The 24480-nt window shown below is 45.9% G+C and overlaps 1 protein-coding gene across 8 annotated transcripts in view; it reads left to right on the top strand.

Moving 5' to 3' along the window:
* LOC129192899 (histone deacetylase 4-like) overlaps positions 1-24480 on the top strand; it is a 72522-nt gene that overhangs the window by 14286 nt on the left and 33756 nt on the right. For 3 of the 8 annotated variants that reach the window (XM_054797342.1, XM_054797335.1, XM_054797350.1), the window contains 2 exons: positions 3826-3955; positions 21549-21617. In XM_054797342.1, the coding sequence (XP_054653317.1) occupies positions 3934-3955; positions 21549-21617 (91 nt within the window). In that variant the 5' untranslated portion in view covers positions 3826-3933. Of the gene's footprint in view, positions 1-3825; positions 3956-21243; positions 21618-24480 lie in introns of those variants that run through there. The other 5 variants (XM_054797387.1, XM_054797377.1, XM_054797326.1 and 2 more) reach the window with 3 other exon arrangements.

The raw sequence follows: 24480 nt of genomic DNA, 5'->3' as shown, positions 1-24480 counted from the left end.
GGCAGTCATGGATGCTTAGAGTTAAGAACGATCCTTGGGTAAATCACCTCTGGTTGCAAATAAAGTCATCCATGATCTCCAGCAAACTTATAAAACTGCATTCATTTTGCAAAATCTGCACTTGTTTCGAGGTATAAATAAGAATTAAATAACAATGAAGAAATATAAATATTTTCATCATTTTCAATGTTTAAATATTGGGGCTTTTATGTCTCTGTAATTTATTTTCATTCTAGTATCATGAGGTGAACATGGTCATATTTTGACTCTTATAAAATCTCAATGTTTCAACAAAAGATGGCAAAATTATACCATTTTACACATTGGAAAATATAGATCTAGAAATAATTATAAAACAGACATTTTGCATGCGTCCCTTTGTGCAGAGACAATGCAATTTACATGCATTGTTGTACTGTGCACTCAAGCCGAGCGCTTGAATTGGCCCCAACATGGCGGCGTAATCTCAGTAGTTGTAACTCTCTATATAGAGGGACACTACCGTACACGATACTTGAATACCATCTAGTGGCTCCAATGTGAATTACACCTCTCATGACAATAATTAATGGAAAAAATGGCCTAAAAAATGTTTCCCATAATATCGAATATCGGTGATAATTTGTAGAACAATTATTGACCAGCAAAACGTGTTATCGTGACAGGCTTAGAGTTAATGGAGCTATAATTTAGGTACTACAACTCTCAAACTCGCGGCCCGCGGGCCATTTGCGGCCCGCTAAGTCACATTTTGCGGCCCGCGACTTGACAGGAACGACTACTGTAAATGCGGCCCGCAAGGTCTAAATTAAGCCAATGATGCTCACAGGGTTGCTAGATATCAGCTCTTAAATGAAAGTTTAATTTAAGAGCTGATATCTAGCAACTTCTATGGTTTTCTTGATAATAACCAAAATTAGACGTGTTTCCTGCAGCGTACCCGATATCGTTATAGATATTGTCGTTATCGTGAGCCTTACTCCTAATACTAGATGAGGCCCAGCCTCACCCAGACGCTACCTCGAGTGGCCCATGGGTAAACTGAGTTTGAGACCCCTGGCTTAGAGTGTAGGAACGGAACCTGTATGTGCACCGAGGACCGCCTGTATATACATACACTCCTGATCATAATGTTAAGACCAGCTAAAAACTCAAAGAATTTACATTTTGCACTGCTGGATCTTAAGGAGGTTCTAAGTAGAGCCTCCAAATGGAAAAAGAAGAACTAGTTGTGAGACTAAATTGATTGCAAACCAGCATTAAAGTTCTTCACCTGATCAACAGTTGAAGACCATAGCGTTGGCAAAAATGTGGATTCATTATCGTTTTCTGTCAGGATCTCTTGATGGCAAAGGCAAAAAAGCTTTGTTGAGCTCCTGCTCCTGCAGCACACCATTGCTGCTGAGGTTGGGCACAGTAAGATGGTCTTTCAAACTTCCTCAAACATCCAGAGGCTCATGGGACAAAAAAGTCAAGTGGTAGATCCCAAAAAATGTAACCAGCTCTGACCCAGAGAATCTGATTGGCTGTCTGTCAAGCCAGGGGATGATGCTGTGCCTCAATGGAGGGTGGTAGTGGTGCCATGTGCAGTCCAATAACCATCAGATGGCATCTGTGAGAGAAGCAGGAGCAGCGGCTCTACTCTGAGCTCCTCCCCCTATCTCGTAGGGGAGTCCAGCCACCCTACACAGAAAACTCATTTCAGCCGCTTGTATCCACCGTCTCCTTCTTTTGGTCACCACCCAAAGCTCATGACCATAGGTGGGGGTGTGAACATACAGGTAGAGGGGGGGGGGGGGGGGGGGGTAAAGCTAGAGCTTTGCCTTCCGGCTCAGCTCTCTCTTCACCACGATGGTCCAGTACGGCGACCACATTACTGCAGACGCTTGTCAGCCTCACGCTCCAACCTTCCCTCACTCGTGAAGAAGACCCCGAGATACTTCAACTCCTCCAGCTGGGGCAGGAACTCATTCCCACCCACCCTTTTCCCACTGAGAACCATGGCCTCGGATTTGGAGGTGCTGAGTCTCATCCCAGAAGCTTCACACTCAGATGCAAACCCCCCCAGTAAACGCTGAAGGTCACAGCCCCATGAGGCCATAAGGACCACATCATCTGCAAATATCAGACCAGATCCTAAGGCCCCCGAACTGCACTCCCTGGACGCCTTGGCTGCGTTTAGAAATTGTGTGCATGAAAATGATGAACAAGTCTTTCTCTTGTGTGTGCATTCTAAAGATATAAAAACAGATGAAAACAGACAGCTCACTCATGTGATCCACCTATGCCGCCATTGAAAGACAGCCACCAAGGTTTGATGGTTTTCTATGCGTGCTGTGATGAGCACGTAGTAACAGGTACATGCAGCACAACATGGGATACTTGCAGTATTTGGGCCATCCTAAGCATTAGCACAACTCTTGAAGTACGTTGATTTCACGTAGCAACGTGGAGACGAACGCCTGCGCCTAGAATGAACTTTTCCAAACTCAGAAATAAAAGCACAGCAGCTGCGGTGTCAGCTCAGATATGCTGCCTTACCCTTTTGCAGCGGTCCGAGGCGTTGCGAGCAAGTGTTGAAGCTGGTCGCTAGCTGGTGTGTTATGGCTGAGTGTCAGTGCACCAGCAACATAGTTTGATCGGCGTAACAATGTCCGTAATAATAATAACAATGTGGCTGGAGCTTGGTTAATATGCGCGTCATATGTCAGTGGAGCGTTGTTGGCGCTTTTTGGAGTATTTTTCAGAAGGCTTCAAGGCGGAATAACTGGTTTCCATACGCGGAGTACTGAGCTGTCTGTTTTCATATCTTTAGAAGGCACAGAAAAGAGAGACTGTGTGCATGTCTCACACAAGGAGTGTGGATGATGGGCAAAATTCCAAAAAAAAGGTGCAGTTTTCCTTTTCAGAACAAAAAAACGTTTTCAAAAGCCTCGTCTCCTTCAATGCCACAAACTTGCCTGTTTGGAATTTGCACGAGAGCACCGAACATGGAGCGGTGGGAGGTTTTATTCCCCCTTGACGGTCCTGAGGGCTTCCAGCGTTCCTGGCATGACAAGGAAATCCCACCTGAGATGTTTTCCACACGGCACAGTGAAGTGGGTGCCATCATCATCCTTCAATCGAACAATGGAGCTTCAGGTTGTGCAGGGGCGTCAACAGAAGCCGGCCATGCGGAGATGTGGCAGGGGGGCATCCCTCAGGACTGAAGGCCCTCGTGTGTGTGGTGATGACTGGCTCTTTCAACAGGACAACGCTTCACTTTCTCTTTTGGGCCATCCTGCATGTTCCCCTCATCTAAATCCAGCAGAGAACATTTTGGGGATGGATTTACAGAAATGGACATGAGTTCCAGACAGTGAAGCCATCTTCACCACCTGGAGGAACATTCCCACCAGCCTCCTGGAAGCACTGGCATCAAGCATTTTCAGCTGATTAGCAAGAATGGTGCAGATACTCATGACTGACTCTTTTTTGGAATATTTTATTTCTATTTCGGGGGGGTTGGTGTTGAGCTATGGTCTCACTCCAATTTCTTTTTTAACAGTGCAAAATAAAAATTCTTGAATTTTTCAACTGGTGTTACAGTTTTGATCAGGAGTGTGTTTAAAAACAAAGCTTTGTGTTATCATTAGTGATTAGTGTCGACGCTGCAGCTTTTTCTCGTTACGTTGTACTTTTTTTTTTTTTGGGATAAATTTTCCCCATTTTTTTTGTTGAACTTTATTTCTAGAATGTGTTTAAAAAAAAAAAAAAAAACGAACGGGCCCCTAGGCTTCAGTCTGGACCCCCCTGATGTATGTTGTTGGTGTTCCCCCCTGATAGGTTGGCATCAGTGTTTGAAGCCAAGAATTCCAAAGGTCCTGCTGACCGCTGTGCATCGGGTCTGTCCCGTCGGTACACACAGGTGCTCACCAACGCTCACCTCCAGCGATGACGTCGCACAGTCATCAAGGTAAGACCTTCAGACACTGCGTCATGGCGGCTGGAGTAGCACGTCTGTCGCCGCTGCTGAGATGAGCCAGGAAGCTCCAAGCGCATAGAGCGTACCATCATCTCAGGGCAGGTTACCCTGCCAGGCATCATTTCCAGCGCACGTCTACAATCCTTGACTTTGGAATAACGTACATAGAATTGATGTGTTTCTGTGTCAAAGGAACACAGGATCATAAAACACGAGAAACATGTATCTTTTGAACATTATTTAACCGTTACGCAAGCTCTTCATATGAAAGACGTAGGAACAACAAAATGTGTCCTCACCCTTATGTTTGTGAGGCGTGACGGACGCTTATGGGGAAGTGGAGAAGGCACGTCTCTGCACACCAGACTCCATACGTCCATTTTCCTCCACTAATGCGGGTCCACGTAGTGCGGGCAGCAGTGTCAGTAGGGACGTCCAGACTTCCTGGTCTCTGGCCACCTCTCAAGTTCCACCAGGACATGGGTGCTCACACTTTTTCAGCCTGTGAGCTACTTTTAAAATGACCAGTCCCAAAGATATACCTCCTACTATACTATAAATATAGAACATATATATTTATTGTCTTTATAAATATGACTGTGCACGTTGTACATGTATGTCATGGTGCACGCACTTTTTCAGCATGCAAGTTAGATGTCGATCTATCTCTTACTATGAAACATAACATGCAGTGGTGTGAAAAAGTGTTGGCCCCCTTCCTGATGTCTTATTGTTTTGCATGTTTGTCCCACTTCAATGTTTCAGGTCATCAAACAAATGTAAATATTAGTCAATGACAACACAACTCAACACTTGATGCACTTTTTTTTTTTTTTTTTTTTTTTTTGGATGCACTTTTTCAATCAAAGGTTTTATTATTAAGGGAGAAAAAAAAATCCAAAGCTACATGTCCCTGTGTGACATACGTGCCCCCCCTCCTCCCCCCCCCCCCCCCCCCCCCCAAAAAAAAAAAAAAAAGCACAACTGAGATTAATTGAGCTCTAACAGTGGAAAAGGTTCCACAACTAATTCTAAACAAACAAAAACATGGAAGAGTGGTGAAGCTTCCCAAGAGGGGCCGGCCAACCAAAATGACACCAAGAGCGCAGCAACGACTCATCCGAGAGGTCACAAAAGACCCCACAACAACATCCAAAGAACTGCAGGCTGCTGGCATAAAAGTGATTTCAGAAAAAGAACATTATATATTAACAGTAAAGTATGGTGGTGGTAGTGTGATAGTCTTCAGGACCTAGAAGACTTGCTGTGATAAATGGAAGCATGAGAATGTCCGGCCATCTGTTGGTGACCTCAAGCTGAAAGCAACTTGGGTTCTGCAGCAGGACAATGATCCAAAACACACCAGCAAGTCCACCTCTGAATGGCTGAAGACTTTGGAGTGGTCTAGTCCAAGTCCTGACCTGAATCCTATTGAGATGCAGTGGCATGACCTTAAAAAGGAAAAGCCTCCAATGTGGCTGAATGACAACAATTCTGCAAAATTCCTCCCCAGCGCTGGAAGAGACTCATTGCAAGTTATCACAAACGCTTGATTGCAGTTGTTGCTGCTAAGGGGGCCCAACCACTTATTAGCTTTAGGGGGCCATCACTTTTTCACACAGGGACATGTAGCTTTGGATTTGTTTTCTCCCTTAATAATAAAAAGTTAGATCTAAAAAGTGCATCAAGTGTTGGGTTGTGTTGTCATTGACTAATATTTACATTTGTTTGATGATCTGAAACATTGAAGTGGGACAAACATGCAAAACAATAAGAAATCAGGAAGGGGGCCAACACTTTTTCACACCAGTGTATATATAAAATGAATCCATCCATCCATTTTCTTTTGCTTATCCGGGTCTGGGTCATGGGGGCAGCAGTCTCAGTAGGGAAGTCCAGACTTCCCGGTCCCCTACCACCTCTTCCAGTTCCACCGGGAGGACAAGGCATCCCCAGGCCAGCTGTGAGACATAATCCCTCCAGTGTGTCCTAGGTCTGCCCCGGGGCCTTCTCCCAGCTGGGCATGCCCAGAACACCTCACCAGCGAGGTGTCCCGAGTAGGACTTGGTCGATGAATCTGAAGCTGGTTGTTTAGATTCATTGAGTACTTGGTTAGGCCCGAGGCGTACCAAAACAATATGAACCAAACAAAAAAAGTTACTGCAGAAGTTCAGAAAAGAGGCAAAAATGTTGCTGACTGTCTTCCAAAGCTGGTGTGTGTGTGAGTGTCTTGTTTTGCCTGAAACACGAAGATAATAGAGCTGCTTTCATGGGCCACTCAGGAGATCAAAACATATTCACATTTGAGAAGCTGAAATAAGAGGATATTTACTTGATTAAATAAAAAAATGATGATTGGAATCCCAAAATAGCTGAAGATTACAGCAAATTCCAGTGCATAAGCCGCTACTTTTTTCTTAAAATTTGAACCTGGCGGTTTATACAGCAGTGCGGCTAATCTATGGCTAAATTCTAATCTCGTGATTTCCCTTTTACTTCAAATAATACTAATTGTTTACATACTATGCGGCTCGCGAGTCACTGAGAACTGGCGGGAGCCAATCACGAGCTATCAGTGCACTCACGAGCTTGTCAACCCAGTGGAAATAGTAGGAAGGTCTTTACATACACACCTGAATAACTCCATAACAGTCAAATAAATGGCTCCTGTCAAATAAAGAGCTGCCCGGTCCTCACGGACTCGATGTCGTTGTATGACGTGCACACGTGCGGCTTCTATATGAGCACATCTGGGTATTCCTCTAAATTTAGTGGGTGCGGCTTATACACTTCAATTTACAGTAATTGGATCATTGATGAATCGTTGATTCATCCATTAATTGTTGCCGCTCTAATCCTGAGATCTCTGAGCTAAAGTCTCGCAAGGCTCGGGTGATGCCGTGCACAGTTTTTTTTCATTTTTGGTTTCAGTCGCAGTTAAGGGAAGCAGTCTTGGGGTTTCTCTTTCTAGTTTGTTTGTCTGCCAGTGTTTCCTTAGCCCATTTTTGATGATGTAGAATTATGCAACGTTAACTTTGTCCTTCGTGTGAACAATGAAGCTCTCATGTGTGGCTAAGCATGTGCATTTTCATCCAAAGCTGCCAGTTTTCTGAGCTCAGTTCACACTTTTTTTCCCCAAACTACCAGGCCTTTAAGAAGCCTGTGCGTGTGTGCGTGCGTGATTCAGCAGGGGGTTAGTGCGTGTCTGCGTGCCAGCCTTGTGTTGGGCCATTTTCTAATATGTAAATGAGCTTAGGAACACGCACATTTTTGATCCCGAACATTTTCTTTATTACAGCAGCCATGGGATTTTTAGATTAAGTATCATTTAACGTAAATCTCTTCATGGAAAAGCAAAACGCTTTGTCGAGTTTATATTTCCCAGAACAAAAGCAGGTCACGCTGATAAGGCTGTGCAGTGCGCATCAGCCGTGGTTAGCTTGGTATCAGGAGTGTTTGCATTGGGCTGATTGCTCTGTGTGCTGAAAGCTTTAGCACATGAGCGGCTGGCATTTATGTGACACTAGAGCTTAGCAATGAGCTAACATGACAACTGCTTTATTTCGGTCACGGGCAGGAAAAAAAAACCCTAAATCGGTATTGCTAGTGAAGTTTACATGAGCAACTTTTCCCTACGAAAGCCTTACCTTTTTGTAGCGGCCTGGGGCGCTGTGAGCCGAGTCTGTGGTGAAGCTAGTAGCTAGCCGTTGTGTTATGGCGAAGTGTCAATGCGCCAGTACCGTAGTTTGATGGGCTTATCATTGTTGTTAATAATGATAATAATAATAATAACAATGTTGCTGTAGCTTGGTAAATATGTACACCACATTATATATAAATGGAGCGTTGGTGGCGCTTTTTGGAGTATTTTCAGAAGGCCGAACAGGGGGAATAAGTGGTTCCCATACGTGCAGTAATGAGCTGTCTCTTTTTATATGTTTTTGTATCTTTAAAACGAGAGAGACATATGTGTCTGCTCTTATTTTGAAAGCCAGAAGTGTGTTGTGTGTGTTGAGAATGTCCATTGACGGTTAAGACGAGCTGGGTGCCATTGTCCTTATTTCGCTCAGAACGTGCACAAGGTCAGCGGGCCTTGTACTGCAGCGGTAAAACGCAACACATTGTTCACTAGCGTGCTCGGCTAACTAACCCAAGTCCATTCATGCTCGCTAAGAGAGGAGTTTCCAAGTTTTTCCGCGGGTTAGTGTTTGTGATGAGATTCCACCACAATCGAGCGGTCCGCTGGGGAAATAGTTCCCCACGCAAACGTTCCTTCTCCTCACAGTGACATCATTTCATTCACATTGTGCCACTTTCCGCGAGAGTCCGCGTTGAACAGTGAGTGGGCTTATATTGCCTTTCATTGGCCAATCCTGCAGAGATCCGAGGACCCTGTCTTGCTCGTCACGTTAGTTAAATGCTTTGAATGGGGACACAATTTACTCACTGAAAATCTGAAGTATTTTCAAGTCATCAGACTGAAGTCCCGAGTCATTGATGTCCAGTTGCAAGTCTGTGATGATATTGTCAAGTCGTGTCCAAAGTCATTGAAGTCCACACCTCTGGATGACCGAACATGTAAATAAACAGCACGCATGTCCCACGCCACTCCAGCAGCGATAGCAAGAATCTTAAACCTGATCAACTGACTGCTAACAGGTCTACCTTTGGGCAGGTCTTTCCAAACAACAAAGCTAGGTAGCCTTTAGATGCACGTCATGCACAAGTGAACTGTCAGAGAAAATGAGAGGTGCTTGAAAGGAGCATTCAGCTTTGGCAGGTGTCAGCAGCTGTTATTGATGAGAGATGGTTTTGCCGCAAGCTGACAGTGATTTGGTTTCATGCCAGTTAGAGTCGGCAGGCTTTCCAGGAACGTCTGCGCTCTCACTGCCGACAGCACAAACTGGGTTTGCACATGAGTCACACAGTGGGGCCGTGCGGAATCAGCTGATGCAGTGTTTGGTGATGATTTGTGAATGAGAGGCTTTGGCATATGGAAGACATGAACTCTGTCAGGTCTGTCCATCAGTTCCACTCCTGTAGCGCCAATTCACAACGCTGATCTGGGAGCAGGTCTAGAACCACGCTCCTCATACGTGACAGAAAACCGGAAGGGCGTAAAAATTCTGATTTTGTCTGTTACGGGTGACCGCAAGCGCCTCCCTTTCAGCGCTCTGTTCCTCAAAGGCTTGGCGGCATCTGCTGTAGGTTGCAAGTGCAAAACGTGTTGAAAAAATAAAGCTGGATTTACACTTAAGGCTCGTTTGAGAAGGATGTGTGAGGTGACCAAATTTATTTCATACATTTTCAACTAGACGAGCACTCGGAGAGCGCAGACCTCCGCCAAGTGCCGTATTGCCTTATTGTGAGTTCCAGCATAAATATTAGTCCTGCATTTCTTTTATCGACATATTTAGGTTCCTTGACCATGGAAACATACCATGGAATGACTTAGACAACGCAAACATGCTAACATTAGCATGCTAACACAGTATAGTAGAGCTAAGTGTTTATATAAGTGCCTACCTCTGAAAAAGCTAGTATAGTTATATACAGGATCATTGTCCTGCTGCAGAACCACACTACCCCCACCATATTTTACTCTTGCTATGATGTTCTTTTTCTGAAATGTCAGATGTAATGGGATACACACCTTCCAAAAAGTTCAACTTTTGAGTATTTTCCCAAAGGTCTTGGGGATCATCAAGATGTTTTCTGGCAAAATGGAGACGAGCCTTAATGTTGTTTTTGTTCAGCAGTGGTTTTGGTCTTGGAACTCTGCCATGCAGGCCGTTTTTGCCCAGTGTCTTTCTTATGGTGGAGTCATGAACACTGACCTTAACTGAGGCAAGTGAGGCCTGCAGTTCTTTGGATGTTGTTGTGGGGTCTTTTGTGACCTCTCAAATGAGTCGTGGCTGCACTCTTGGGGTCATTTTGGTTGGCCGGCCCCTCCTAGGAAGTGTTGAGTTGTGTTGTCATTGACTAATATTTACATTTGTTTGATGATCTGAAACATTGAAGTGTAAAAAAAATAAAAGAAATCAGGAAGGGGGCCAACACTTTTTCACACCACCGTGTGGCTGGTGAGCCTTTGGTTCCCGACCCCTGGGTCATCGTAAGCAACATTCACTTTTACTCTGCATGCGTTACCAGACCACACACATGCAGGCATGTAGGCAGGCACGACGCTTACATGCGTTAAAAACACAAACAGCTTTTTAAACACCTTTTAATCATAGAAACTTCTTCAATGTTGGATTAACACCCGTAGACTTTTCGATTGGAAAACAGATCCCTCCTGCATGCACGTACACGTTCATCCATCGATCATCGTGCACGTGCCGGCCTCCGTGGAGGATCGCGGCGCAGCCCTTAATGGCACTGAATTCACAAGAGAAGAAGATGAAGCTGGAGGGAGGGGGGCTTGTTTACACCAACCAGGAGACAAAGCCATGCTACGGAAGCTGGAATAAGCCAAGACATGTGAAGTGCTTGCATCAAATGAAAGGCTGCCTGTTCAACACGTGGCGGAGCGTTCCAGCACACCACAGTTAGAAACCGTGACATGTCAGACAGCAGTAAGTCTTCATTTTCTCCTCAAAATGGACTTAAAATGCAATGAAAGTATGTCTGTATTTAGTTACAGTAACAACAACGCTGCTGGATGATTACCCTAAATGAAGTTCCATCCATCTTCCGCTTACGCGAGACCGTCCTAAGATGAGAAGCCCAGACGTCCCTCTCCCTGGCAGCTTCCTTCGCCCAGCTCCTCCTGCCGGATGCTGAGATGTTCCCAGGCCAGTTGAGGGAGTGTCAGGTCAGCAAATAGTCCCGTCCGCACGGGAAAGAAAGAATGTGTAATACACCAGGCACATCTACATGTGGCGCTGTACACAGACAGAACCACGTGACATGCCAAACTATAGAAGAAGAAAGAAGGCATGCGTAGAAAGGTCCGTGGACCTCGTCCAGACTGACGAAGTGGAATAACTTCTGCGAGTCACCTTGGTAAGGTTTTAGCTTTTCACTTTTTCTTTCTGTTTGACAGCATTTCTTAAGTTTGAAGTACTTAAATTGGAGGCTAACTACAAGTACTTAGCTCGGTAGCATGCTAATGCTTAAAGCAGCAGCCGTCTCTTGTCCCAGCAGTGATCTTGTAGCCGGCGCATAAGAGTTGTGCTTCTTGGTGTAAACAAAGAATAGTAGGAGTGTGACGGTGACTATAGTATTGTATTTGTACTTTATTTATCCCACAGCGGGGAAATTCACTTGTTACAGTAGCAAGCAAGATACGCAAGTAAAGAATACATAGTGACTACAACATGGTTCAGCTGGTGCAGGTGTTGTAGAGCCTGACAGCGGTCGGTATGAAGGACATGCGGAACCTCTCCTTCTTACACCGTGGGTGTAACAGTCTGCTGCTGAAGGAGCTGCTAAGGGAACCCACAGTGTCATGTAGCGGGTGAGAGGTGTTGTCCATGATGGATGTCAGCTTAGCCAACATCCTTCTCTCCCCCACTTCCTCCACGGAGTCCAGAGGACCGTCCAGGACAGAGCTCGCTCTCCTGATCAGCCTATTGATCCTGCTCCTGTCCCTGTCCGTTCTGCCCCCTCTCCAGCAGCCCACAGCATAGAAGATGGCTGAGGCCACCACAGAGTCATAAAAGGTCCGTAAAAGAGTCCTGCACACACCAAAGGACCTCAGTCTCCTCAGCAGGTGGAGGCGACTCTGGCCCTTCTTGTAGAGGGCGTGGGTGTTGACGGACCAGTCCAGTTTGTTGTTAAGGTGAACACCCAGGAATTTGTAGCTGTCTACCAACTCTATGTCTGCTCCCTGGATGTTCACCGGTGTGAAGTGAGATGTTTTCCTCTGGAAGTTAATGATCATCTCCTTTGTCTTGCTGGTGTTGAGTTGCAGCTGGTTAAGCTCACTCCAGCTGACAAAGTCCCTGATGACCGTCCTGTATTCCAGATCGTTCCCCTCTGAAACACAACCCACAATGGCTGTGTCATTGGAGAACTTCTGGATGTGACACTGTGTGGAGTTGTGTGTGAAGTCCGAGGTGTAGAGGGTGAAGAGGAAAGGGGAGAGCACCGTACCCTGAGGGGCACCTGTGCTGCAGAGTACCATGTCAGACACACAGTGACGGAGCCTCACATACTGTGGTCTGTTGGTGAGGTAGTCTATAAGCCATGCAGTCAGGTGTTGGTCTACTCCCACACTCTCCATCTTCACTCTGAGTAGTGACGGCTGGATGGTGTTAAAGGCACTAGCTTTTATAGGGGTGTTATTTCATGTCTGTAGGGCTCTAATAATGATAAAAACTCTATTTAGAAAGTTATAAATGTTCTAAATCCAATAAATATTCCATATATTAATATTGAACCTTACTTCACGGAAATTCACTTCTCACTTATTAACCGCGATGAACATGCGACCACTGCATTTCTACTTTCTTCTGGTGCCTTTTTCCTTGTAGTGCGTCTTTATCCTCATAATGTGTTCACTTTTCTCATAATAGTCTCACTTTTGTCCAACCTGATATTCCTAAAACTGCAACTTTCTACTTTGTTTTGTTTATGTTAACCCCTGGGCCACACTTGGGACACCCCTTTTCTAGACTTTTGAGGCGCTCCATACCACACAAGCCAAAATATTTGTCAGTGAAACACATGAAGGCATTTTACAGGCTCAAATATGAGACCTTGCGAGTTCTGTTCTACTTTCATTTCTACTGTTTCTTGTTCAGCAGGATTAAGCAAATTTACACAAGAAAGATATTTCAGTAGTTTTTTGTGTGTAATTTGTAACAAAACCAATGGAGTAACTTTGCCATGTTTTAGCATGACTCTAAAACAGACAACAAATAACAATCAGGTTTGTGTCAAATAGTATGACATTTGTTTCACGCAATTAAACGTTGGTTGGCCTTGTTTATTTTGACAGATGTTGGCAACCCTACAAGTGAATTTGCCGACATTATTATTGAATCGTTTTTGTTGCTGACAAACTTGTGCGCCATACTTGTTGACAGTCAAATGAGCTGGTTTGCCCACCGACGTGAACTCCTCATGAGGAAGAAAGGAGGCAACCCCCAAAGAGGAGGGAGAGTTCTAACAAACACGGTGGATGGAGAAAAGACAGCCGCCATTTATTGTTGGAGTATTTATCAGTAGTAATGTGAAAATGAGAGGAAATGTGAATGTTTAAGTTACTAAGTTAGGGGCCACAGTTAGGGTAAACATTGAGTCTGGAGTCCTCCATGACCAACCACACGTAAAGAACGCTACCTTATCCATCGGACCAGCTGGCTGCTACCAGTAACAGCTGTTAGCATGTAGCATTCCCTTCCTTGCTGGCTAACTCCATCACTCAGCTAAACAAGCTGAAATGAGCAAAATCGCCCCTTGGGTTTTGGGAGCACACAGCAATCGAATTGGAGCGAGTGCATGTAATCTGGGACTTGATAACGTGAAGTGAGAATACCAGCGATAGCAGTACGCGCGCTTGTAAACTTATGTTAGCGTGTCCCGTGTCGCGCCCCTCACTGAGTCTGGTGAGTCTACGTTCCAAGACGTGAATGATAACAGGATTCTTTAAAAAAATAAAAACTTCAAATGCACTGTTTCACATCATTGGGTTGAGGGGGGGGGGGCAACCTAGGAGTTCCTCTCCTTTTATGCCCATAACAGCCAATGACAGAGAGGTCGGTATTCTTTGCATCATGAGATGGTGCATTGTCATGCATGAAGGTCATTCTAGTTCTTCATAATATACCATGGAAGAAAGTGGTCAGTCAGAAACTCTACATACTTTGCTGAGGTCATCTTCACACCTTCAATGACCATAAAGGGCCTACCAGCTCTCTCCCAATGAAGGATTGTTTTTAAATTCATCTTCATGTATTTGTTGGCCCACTGCAAGCGTTAGTGCTTGTGAGTATTGGTTAGGGGTGGCCAAATAGTAGGTTCATGCATGACTGCAAGCCTGTGGAGGATCCTCCACCTTGAGGTTGATGGGACTTGAGAGGCACCAGCAGCTTCAAATCCCTGTTTGCTGCTTTGTGATGACTTTTTAGCATTTGTGTGGCACAAAGCTTTCTCATGATGCCTTCACCAGCACAATCCCGCCTGTCCTCTCCATCAGCCACACATTTCTTCACCCCACCAAGGTTTTTGGGAATGAATGAATGAACGTTTTCATGCCTTGTCCAAGGCGCTACAATATTTTTTTGTCAGCAGAGGTCGTTTTTCTTTCCCATATTGCTTGAAATCTGTGGTGTGCCTAATAATGTGGAATACAGAGTTTCCTTTTCATTGGGCTCACCTGGCAAACGAGTGATAAGTTGTCCGAGGTTGATATCAGTCATCCAAAGACACGATGCCATTCCTTCAAGTTGATTGAAAACACAACCTTTGATGTTTAGGATGCTACCATCCTCCTTGCATCATCATGTGGAAGACAGTGTGTAGCTGCCATGTGTTATTGTGCACTTCAGCATCGACGTCGTCCGTGGGGAGTATTGGCGAGGGCCCGCCGCAGACGCCAACAACCAACCCAAGTGTGTAGTTGTCCCTTGCAGGTGCTAGAAACAAACAACAAACATGACACAATCCTGAGGCTGGCACTGTCAGACGAGCATGACGAGGCAAGACCACACAAAGGGGACCAATCAATGCAGTGGCCATGTTGGATTTGCTGTTGTATTCCATCCACGCGTTCACACGCCGTCCTCCACCAAAAGGAAAGGCTCGTCTGCAGTGATTGTCCACAGAGATATGCGTGAAGGGTCAAAGGTCCCTGCTTTAAATTTCTATTTGGCTTCTACCACTTGCCATTTTCCGTTAATGACCCCTTTTCATCCTCCAAATGCACGCGATGGCTCGTGGCGCTGCTTAATCCCGGGGTGAAGGGGTTAAAAGCTCCTGCTGCAATAAAGAGGGCTTATCCCTCTGTCTATTTTTAGAAGCACACACAAGATATGAGGCACGTGCGTGCGTGGCGAACGAACAGTCATTATTTTTGGCCTCCAGTGTTGCTTCCCCTCTTCACCATTGAGCAGTTTGTTGCCGTGCAGCTAAAAAAAAAAAAGCACGACAAGTGCACGCATGACACAACCGCCGCCTCTTTTATGCAGCGGCCGTTGTGATGCGAGCGTGAGCCTCGTCAAGGATCATTTGGAGCCTTTTTTTCTCCACGCTGCGGCTGCCGTCCTCTTGTGCTGACATGTTTTTTTTTGGTCTGTGCTCGAAATTACGAAATTGTGGCAGATTGCAAAATGTGGCTCAGCGGCGTGCAGCCACAATGCCACACCCTCCCTCTCCTCGCTGCGAGGTTCCTGTCAAGCAGACCATTCTGTCCTCCATGTGCAACCATTGGACGGCTGCGTGTGTGTGTGTGTGTGTGTGTGTGTGTGTGTGTGTGTGTGTGTGTGTGTGTGTGTTGTCGATGCACACTTTGGCCCTCACTGGAGCCCATCACTCAGGACATGACCCTTACGCAGCAACCTAAGCCCCCTTTTTCATTCATTTTGGTCCATACTGGATCGGACGCGTAAGCTTGAGCTAATGAAAGGAACAGGACGCATCTTTTGTCCCCGTCTCTTTTGTCTCCAAGAAACAGGATGCAGTCTGTCCAAGGACTGTCTTCAGCAATTAGGGCTGACAGGGCTCGCTCGGTTCCGTGCTGGGGAGTCACATCCTAATATTACTCCTTATGCTCTCTGTGCATTTTGGATCTTTGAGGTCGTGAAGCATTTGGCTGAACTAACTGAGCTGTGTGGTCTTATCCCACATCTCTTAGCAACGTCAGGGGTGTCCAAACCTTTTCCCCCGAGGGCGGCATAGGGAAACATTGATGGATGCGGGGCGCCGCTTGGATGCATTTTGTGCATTAAAGATGCTAAAATGGCCGCACAGTGGTCTGTTGGTTAGCATGTTGCATGCTGGCCACACAGTCCTGGGTTCGAGTCTCCGTGTGTGTGTGGGTTTCCTCCCACATTCCAAAAAATGTACAACACGTGATAGGAAGGCACTCCAGCGGGTAATCAAGACCTCACAGAACATTGTTGGGGCAGCCCTCCCCTCACTGCAAGACATTTATAAAACTAGAGTCCTACGCAGAACACACAACCTCATCAAGGACAGCACACATCCACAACACTCATTATTCACACTCCTACCGTCAGGCAGACGCTACAGGAGTTTGAAGTCCAGGACCACAAGGCTGGCAAACAGCTTTTACCCACAGGCCATCAGGCTTCTCAACGAAGCACTCACACACGCCGCACGCAACACACGCACACACTCATAGCACTTTATTTATTTATTTGTATTATTTATTTGTATTAATGTCTCTTCTGTTTTTGTTGCTTAATTTATTGGTATATATGTTTATGATTCTTATGTTCTTATTCTTTCTTGTGTTTTCTTTCTTTTCTTGGGAGAATCAACAGAATAAGATTTTCATTGCATAGTAGAACTGCTGTTTTACTATGCACATGACAATAAAACTCTCTTGAATCTTGAAAAACATGCATGTTAGCTTCATTGGTGACTCTAAATGGTCCATAGGTATGAATGTGAGTGTTTGTCTATATGTGCCCTGCCATTGGCTTGACACCAGTCCAGGGTGTATCCCTGGGGTAGGCTCCAGCATACCCCTGCAACCTGAGTGAGGATAAGTGGCATAGAAGGTGGATGGAAGATGCTAAAACCAGTTCATTGTAGGCCAATGAATGCTAAGCTATGTGAACAAAACATCCACAGTGCGTACTTTAGTGAGGGTAAATAATTTAGTGCGTAAATGTAACATTTATTGATGCAGTCGTCATTGGCCAATTTTGGATGCAAAAATGGATGTAGCTTGGCTAACGTTTCAAATGGGATGTCAGCCTCTGCACACCCAAAAGCTTGTGATGGAGGAAGTTGGAAATCCAATCACGGTATTCATTTAACATGTCTTGAGGGTTTCCCCTCGGACTTTTTGAAGCTGTGGTTGTGGGCTGCATGGGAGTGTGGCGTGCCGCCGCGGTATCATGCCACTGCTGCGTCTGCATTTTAAAAAAATGACATAAGAATGATTTCTGACTTATTTATTTCTGAACGTATTTATTTAACTTTTTTCAACAACCAGTAGAACATGAACCGGGAACATTGCAAAACTTCATTTAACGGCAAAGTTGCTGAGAGCACCTAAAGTGAGTCCAAAATGTTGAGCCTCCTTTTGCTACCTGACCTTTTCGCTCAAATAGTACATAGCAAATGAATTGTTAAGTAATGTATTTAGTTCAAAATAACACAATAAAGAAGATAACAAAAATAAATAACTTAAATATTTGTGTTATGGAACTCTGTCCTGTGTGAAGGAGTGTAAATTGAGGGTCCATGTTATGATAGCACAGGTGTGTTCAACCTGCGGCGCTTTTAAAGCTACTTAGACAAAAAGAAAGGTGAGCTATTTGTGTTTTATGTGACTGCCAACATTGAAATTGTACTTTATTTCTAAAGCGCATCTCCACTCGGTGTGCTCATTTGTCGTTAAATACAGGCCTCATGTTTGAATAGAACACTTGTAAAACTACTAAGGTGAGGCAAATGTTCTTTGGTGATGTGCCTGTCGGAGACCCCTGTGGTAGCATCACTGCCTAAAGCTGTACGCACGACGGGTTTCTGTTGAACTACTTCCACACACAACTCGTGTTTGAAGACAAGCCATACGTATTCTGATGATAACAAGAGAGCAAGATTGTTCAGTGACGCTTCAAAAGAGTAAGTTGTGATGATGATAACGGATGATCGATGTATCCAACGGACGTGATAGCCACTTGTAGCTCCGAGCTAGCTAGATGCCGCCAGCCGGGAGTGTAAACAAAAATGCCAGAAAGTGGATTGAGATTGAAACGCGGATGAGCGCAGCATGTGGCAAGCTGTCGCCAACTGACGACACATCTTACGGGTTATCGGCCGCTCTCCCGAGAATAAGAAACAAAGTGAAAGCCAACACAAGACGTGTGGCGTATCTGGTCACATGCGCACGTGGCAGCAAGGCAGACGGGTGATCCTGGTGCATGCTTATCAAAATAAAGCGCAGTGAAACATTTTAATATATTTTCAATTGTTTTCAAACTAATTGTGATCAATATGTGCGTAAATAATAAGCTATGTATTTATATCGCAAAAATATCCATTCATACAATATATGACTTTAAACTGTTTTCAGATTTAAAAACACCCTCATTTTTAAGGTGTGGTGGCTTTTATTTTGCATGACTGCATACGGCGCACCAACTGCCTGTCCGTCTCGCCTTCCGTCCTGCACGTGCTTTTCCAAGGTTTGTGTTGGTGTGGATGTGGCCTTCATCACTTTCTCTTTTCAGGGTTTTTTTTTTTTTTTTTTTTTTTTTTTTAACTATTTTTGCAAAATAGAGTCATGAAAAAGAGAGGTTGTCTTGTATTCGGATCAGTCTTATTTTGGATCGTTTGCGTTGGGCGACTTGCAGGGGGCCACCTCCTGTGTTGGGGTGACGTCAGCCACTACCGAAGGGAAGAACGATTGCGACCCAGAGGGAGAGGGCGGCTTGCTTGATTAATCACATTTTCCCGTCAGGTTGACCTTGATGGCTGTGGAGTCAACAGTGAGGCTGGAGCCCCCCTCCCCTCCTTTCTGTCTCCCAAACTTGCGGCGTCACAGACGCTGCTGTGTTGTTCCTCCTGCGTAGCCGTCATCAGCTTGCCTCTCCGTGTTGGAGCACGGGGTCATTCAGCAATGCGGCAGACACAGCAGTTCCTGCACCCTTCCTTCACGGCGCAGTCCATAACATGCGTGCCCCTGCCCAACGTGCGCTGCGTTCGCTTGAGTTGACTGGCTGTGTGCCGGAGGCAAACCAAGGCTATTTATAGCTTCCTGTCTCTCTTGATGCTCTCCCGTCGGGGACGCGAGGGGAGGATGAGGAGAAAGGGAGTGCTGCATAAAACACGGGGGCTGGTCGCAGAGGGCAGTTGTGATGTGCACACCTGTGCTCCACACACACGTCTCCGGTATCAACGGTGCGGCTTTGACTAACAGCTCACGTGTTTGGTCTAACTAACCAAAGACGAGACTTGTGCCCCCTTGATTTCCTTCATTCACACCTGACATGTAAAAGTGCTTGCAGTAATTTGTGCAAACGCAGCTTCAAATTACCCACCGAGCCGCAGGTGTCATCGCGTGTCCATGTGCCGCATTTGACTTGCAAACCCCGGTGGCGGCCGTTTGATTTGAATGTGCTTGTTGAGAGAGATCCTCAAAGGGGATCTGTTTGTTTTTGAGAAGCCGGGCGAGACGGGTTGCCCACCTGTTTGTTCCCTCGCGTGACCCCACGTAGGCTTGTCGCCATAACACATTTTGCTGCTCCATAATTGTGCTACAAAGTGTCGTCAATAATCAATGTTATCAGCATTTTTGGGTTTTGTGTTTGGTGTGATATAAGCAGGTGTGTCTGGCTCGCTGTGATTGTATTGTATTGTATTGTATGTACTTTATTGATCCCACAGCGGGGAAATTTACTTGTTACAGCAGCAAGCTAGCAAGACAAGTAAAGAGAACAGTAAAGTAAAGCACTACAACATGGTTCAGGTGGTGCAGGTGTTGTAGAGCCTGACAGCGGTCGGTATGAAGGACCTGCGGAACCTCTCCTTCTTACACCGTGGGTGTAACAGTCTGCTGCTGAAGGAGCTGCTAAGGGAACCCACAGTGTCATGTAGGGGGTGAGAGGTGTTGTCCATGATGGATGTCAGCTTAGCCAACATCCTTCTCTCCCCCACTTCCTCCACGGAGTCCAGAGGACCGTCCAGGACAGAGCTCGCTCTCCTGATCAGCCTATTGATCCTGCTCCTGTCCCTGTCCGTGCTGCCCCCTCTCCAGCAGCCCACAGCATAGAAGATGGCTGAGGCCACCACAGAGTCATAAAAGGTCCGTAAAAGAGTCCTGCACACACCAAAGGACCTCAGTCTCCTCAGCAGGTGGAGGCGACTCTGGCCCTTCTTGTAGAGGGCGTGGGTGTTGACGGACCAGTGACCAGTGATTGGGTTTATCTTTGTTTTGTTGTTTGTTGCAAGGAGCATCGACTCTCAGGAATGACTTCAAATCCAGGCTTACCTGGCTGATGTTCCTGCTGCGCGGGTGGGTGTTGCTACAGGTGTTGCCCTGTCCACGCAGGTAGTCTTGTACACGTTCACTAGGGGTCATTGATGTTACTGTTGGGTTGGGTTAGACACACAAGCACAAGACTTGATGGCTGGAACAACAGGCTTTTATTGCAGGTTTGAATGATGCCATAACAGGAACAATAATTCCTAACACACGCTACTGTTGCAGCCGCAACTCACGGCAAGATAAAACTACACTCTGAAGCCCGACGTCACTTCCTGTCAGCCCCCATCAGCTCCCCTTGCAAGTGAACACATTTACAAAAAAATGCACAGGAGCGTGAGTCATACCGTTTTGGCCCCCTTTCTGATGTGCATGCTTGTCCCACTTCAATGTCTCACATCATCAAACAAATGTAAATATTAGACAATGACAACACAACTCAACACTTGATGCACTTTTTAAATCAAACTTTTATTATGAAGGGAGAAAAGCATCCAAGCTACATGGGCCAACGCGTTTACATACCACTGTATGTGCAGTATTGATATACAGTATATGTGTATTATATTTACATAAACAGTGTGTGTGTGTGTGTGTGTGTGTGCGCATATATATATATATATATATATATATATATATATATATATATATATAGTTTTGTGTGTGTGTGTGTTTGTATGAAAGCTTGTACACAGTTGCGTTCCCTCCCCCCTGTTTACACCCCTTCCGTGTTTTTCCTCCATCCTTCCCTTTCCCCATCCTTCCGCTTACCTCTTGTCTTCCCCGTCTCCCCCTACGCCTCCTCCTTCTTCTCCTTCATCATTCTCTCGCTCTGCTTTTTATAGCCGTGTCTTCCCAGGGCTCGGCAGCTACAAAAGCCTTTTCATGTTGCCACTATAATTACAGCCTACACACACACACACACACACACACACAGACATACTGCTGTTAGTGCACTCCTCTACGTGTGTGTGTGTGTGTGTGTGTGTGTGTGTGTGTGTGCGCGTGCGTGCTCTGCATGTACTGTTATACACAAAAGGGTGAGCTATTTTTACCTCCAACGCCCCCCCTCCCCTGCCTCCATATCCCCCCCCCCCCCCCCCCCCCCCCCCCCATCCCTTTTTGCTGCTGCCAGCCACGTTTGCTATGCTGAGCACAGGCAGTATCAGTCGAGCCCCAACATCCCTCTGTTTGCACGCGGATCTCACTGCGATGCGGGCTGCTCTCGCCCGCGCCATCCCTGGCGTGTTTTTGGGCACCTCTGAAAATTCTTCATGTCACAGCCAGATGCTCGGGCAGTGGTAGCGGCACCGGAACACGCGCTCGCTGCCAAGCCGATGACTTAGCGCCAGCTCGCTCGGACTGAAGCGCCTGACTAGCAGGGCTGCTGCTGCAAGCACGTCTCAATGTTGCGGACCATATTTGAAGCGGAGTGTTCTCTGTCTCCCACAGAGGGGATCCTGGGGAAGGAACAACCGCTGGAGGTTCTGAAGACGTCGGCGCTCAACCACATCCCAACAGGTTGGACACCCGTGCATGTTTGGTTTTGTGCGCGTGCGTGCGTGTGTCTGTGATTGCACACCCTGTGCAGCCTTGCATTCATCGTTACGCTTTATCACACACGATGCGTTTGAAATGTCAATTCTCACGGGTGTTGGGAATGGAAATGAAGATGCCAGGCTGCAGGAGCAATCGCTGTAGAGATGAACTACTCTCAAAGAAAGCGCTTCCAAAAGAGTTCTTCTGCGTTTATTTCATGGACGTGCAGAACACCCATGCAAACGAGAAGATGCATGTTGGTCATGCGTTTCCTAATCTCACGACAGTCAGGACCGTACTCGAAAGGAGATTTTCAAGAGGGCGCCTTGCTGGCCTCGACGTTTCTGCATCATAGCCGAGCATGAAGAAGTCAAATGTCAGTCAGCTTGTTGCTCTGAAGAAGTAAAACCCCACAGAGGCTTCTTTGGTGCTGTCAGGGTGATTCAATATTGAAATCCACAGGAGTTACCGATTTGAAAATTCTCCTAATCTGTTGTCATGGATGCAAAGCGAAGTTTTCCTGGAATGATAGTCCCTGTGACCCGCTCCTATCCACAAGTCCCTCTTAGTCCAACAGAAAGGTCAGGGTGTCGGATTATTCAATCTGTTCTTTGTTTTGATTTAGTGCTGCTTTCTGGTCCATCGGGCGTTTGCTTTTGGCAGAATGGTGCAGCCTGACATGATCACCATCAGACTTGGCTGACAGTTGAGATGTTCACATCTCCAAGAGGTGTGCTTGGGTGGAGTCACCTCCAACAAATCTTACTGTTTTTCCTCTTATTTCATCTGCTGCTAAATCCTACATGCGGCTGTCCCAAAAAGTCAGATGAAAGCTGAAACGTAAGAAAACAAAAGCATTGTTTCTTCATAGGACTCTAATGAATCCATTCCAGACACCCAAAAATATTAAAGGGATTTTTTGGACATGAAGTTTGTGCGACATCCCCATCAGCAGTGTAGTACATCAGCACTACACACTATAACCCGCACACAAAGCTTTCTAGATCTTCCAGACTCTGCACCTCTTCCTGTGGTGTTTCCTGCCTCCCCGCCCACCCCCGGTCCTCCTCCAGGTACGCCTGGATGTACGCCAGCGCCCACGCCGCTGTCATCGGTCACACTCCCGAGGACTTCCGGACAGCTGCCGAACCCGTTTTATCTGATTCCTTCCACAAAGTAAACAGTTAGTACACTGATAAATTGTTGCCAACAGCATTGCTCTTCTGACTCTTCAACACGGCCAGGTAACGTCGGAAAGCCAGATGAGCATATTTTTCTCTCGCTGGCCGGGAATCGCGACTCCAACCACTTCTGCCTGACGCGTGCCTCTTTACACCCCAACAAACATTTCCTGGGAGCCAACGCTCGATGTGCTAACACCGTAAACAGAGCGGGGGTGCTGGGCATGCCCATATAAGGAAGTCTGGGTTTAACTTTAACTGGGTTTGTATAAAAAAAAAACAACAACAAAAAAACAGTTCTGTAAAGCGTGCAGAGCCGTCCAAAACTGCTCTCAGGTCTCACTTCCAAATGGCAAACCTCATGATCTGACGAGCTGGCATCGTTTAACACCAGGATACGACACTGGAACAACATTTATATGTCAGAAAAGAGGAAACGCATCATAGGTCCCCTTTAAATGACCAGCAGCTCAGCGGAACTACCTTCCTCGTCACGGAAATCCAACCAGAACTGGACTCAGGACCAAGTGGGAGGGGAAGTGACTGTTGATGTCCTACGCTGCTGATGGGGGTGTCATCCAACTTCATATCAAAACACCCCAGCTGTCCCTTTAACAGAAATACAGATTCTAGACAATCTTTTTAAGAAATGACAAATGAAATGGACAAATGACCTCATTTTTACCTTTTTGTTGAGGACTCTTGAGCGGAGAGGGAGGGGGAGACAGGGCGCCACCTTTGTACCCTGTGATGAGTTCTTTCTTGACTTTTTATTAAAGTGCCAGCACTCGCCACTTTCTTTGGCCCCATGGCGGGTTATACTTGTAGCAGCCACACGCAATTTAAAAAAACTAGAGAAGCACTCTGAGAGCGTAGACCTCCACCAAGTGCCATAGTCCTCCCCCCCCCCCCCCCCCCATTGTTATTTACAGCATAAATATTAGGCCTGCGTGTATTGTTTGAACATATTTAGATGCCTTGAGCATGAAAATGTAGCATTAGCAGTTGGATTCCTAATGATATCAGTAGTAGTTCAGTGGTTATTCACAAAAATGGCATTTTCGGTAATGGCAGTTTTCCACAGCTTTGAAGGTACAACCAATCCGTTGGCACACGCCACATTCCACAGCGTCCTAGGATGGACATGCCAAAGGTCCCGTAGCTTTTCATATTCTGGATCATAGTATCCGGAATGATTCCGTTATCTGGATCAGTCTTTGATGTTTTGTAGAACCTTCTGGAAACTTGACCTGTATTTTTTTTCCAAGTGCTCTGACCATTTTCTGTGGAGATTTGAACAAATGCTGAAAATGGTCTTATCTGGCAATGTTGAAGAATCCTTGAAAAAACTCCAGGATCCAGACGGTGATCTGGATCGCCCCCAAAATGTAATCAGGTCTTCTGTATCCCATTTCCAACGATTCCTGACAATGTCATCAAATCCATTCAAGTTATTTTGAACGCAAACAATCAAAGAGATAAATCGTCAGAAGCATAACCTCGGCACTGCGCTTTGCGCTGCGTTTGGCGGACGTAGAAAAGCACCGACGGTGAGTCACCGACGCGTCGGGCGCTTTGTTTATGCACTTGATTCCGTGGAATGATGTAATACAGGGCAACATGCACAGTAATCCCTTGTTTATCACGGTTAATTGGTTCCACAC

This window comes from Dunckerocampus dactyliophorus, chromosome 1 (assembly GCF_027744805.1).
Source record: "Dunckerocampus dactyliophorus isolate RoL2022-P2 chromosome 1, RoL_Ddac_1.1, whole genome shotgun sequence".
NCBI lineage: Eukaryota > Metazoa > Chordata > Actinopteri > Syngnathiformes > Syngnathidae > Dunckerocampus > Dunckerocampus dactyliophorus.
The sequence above is the reverse complement of the archived record's forward strand: the minus strand, read 5'-3'. Positions and strand labels throughout refer to the sequence as shown.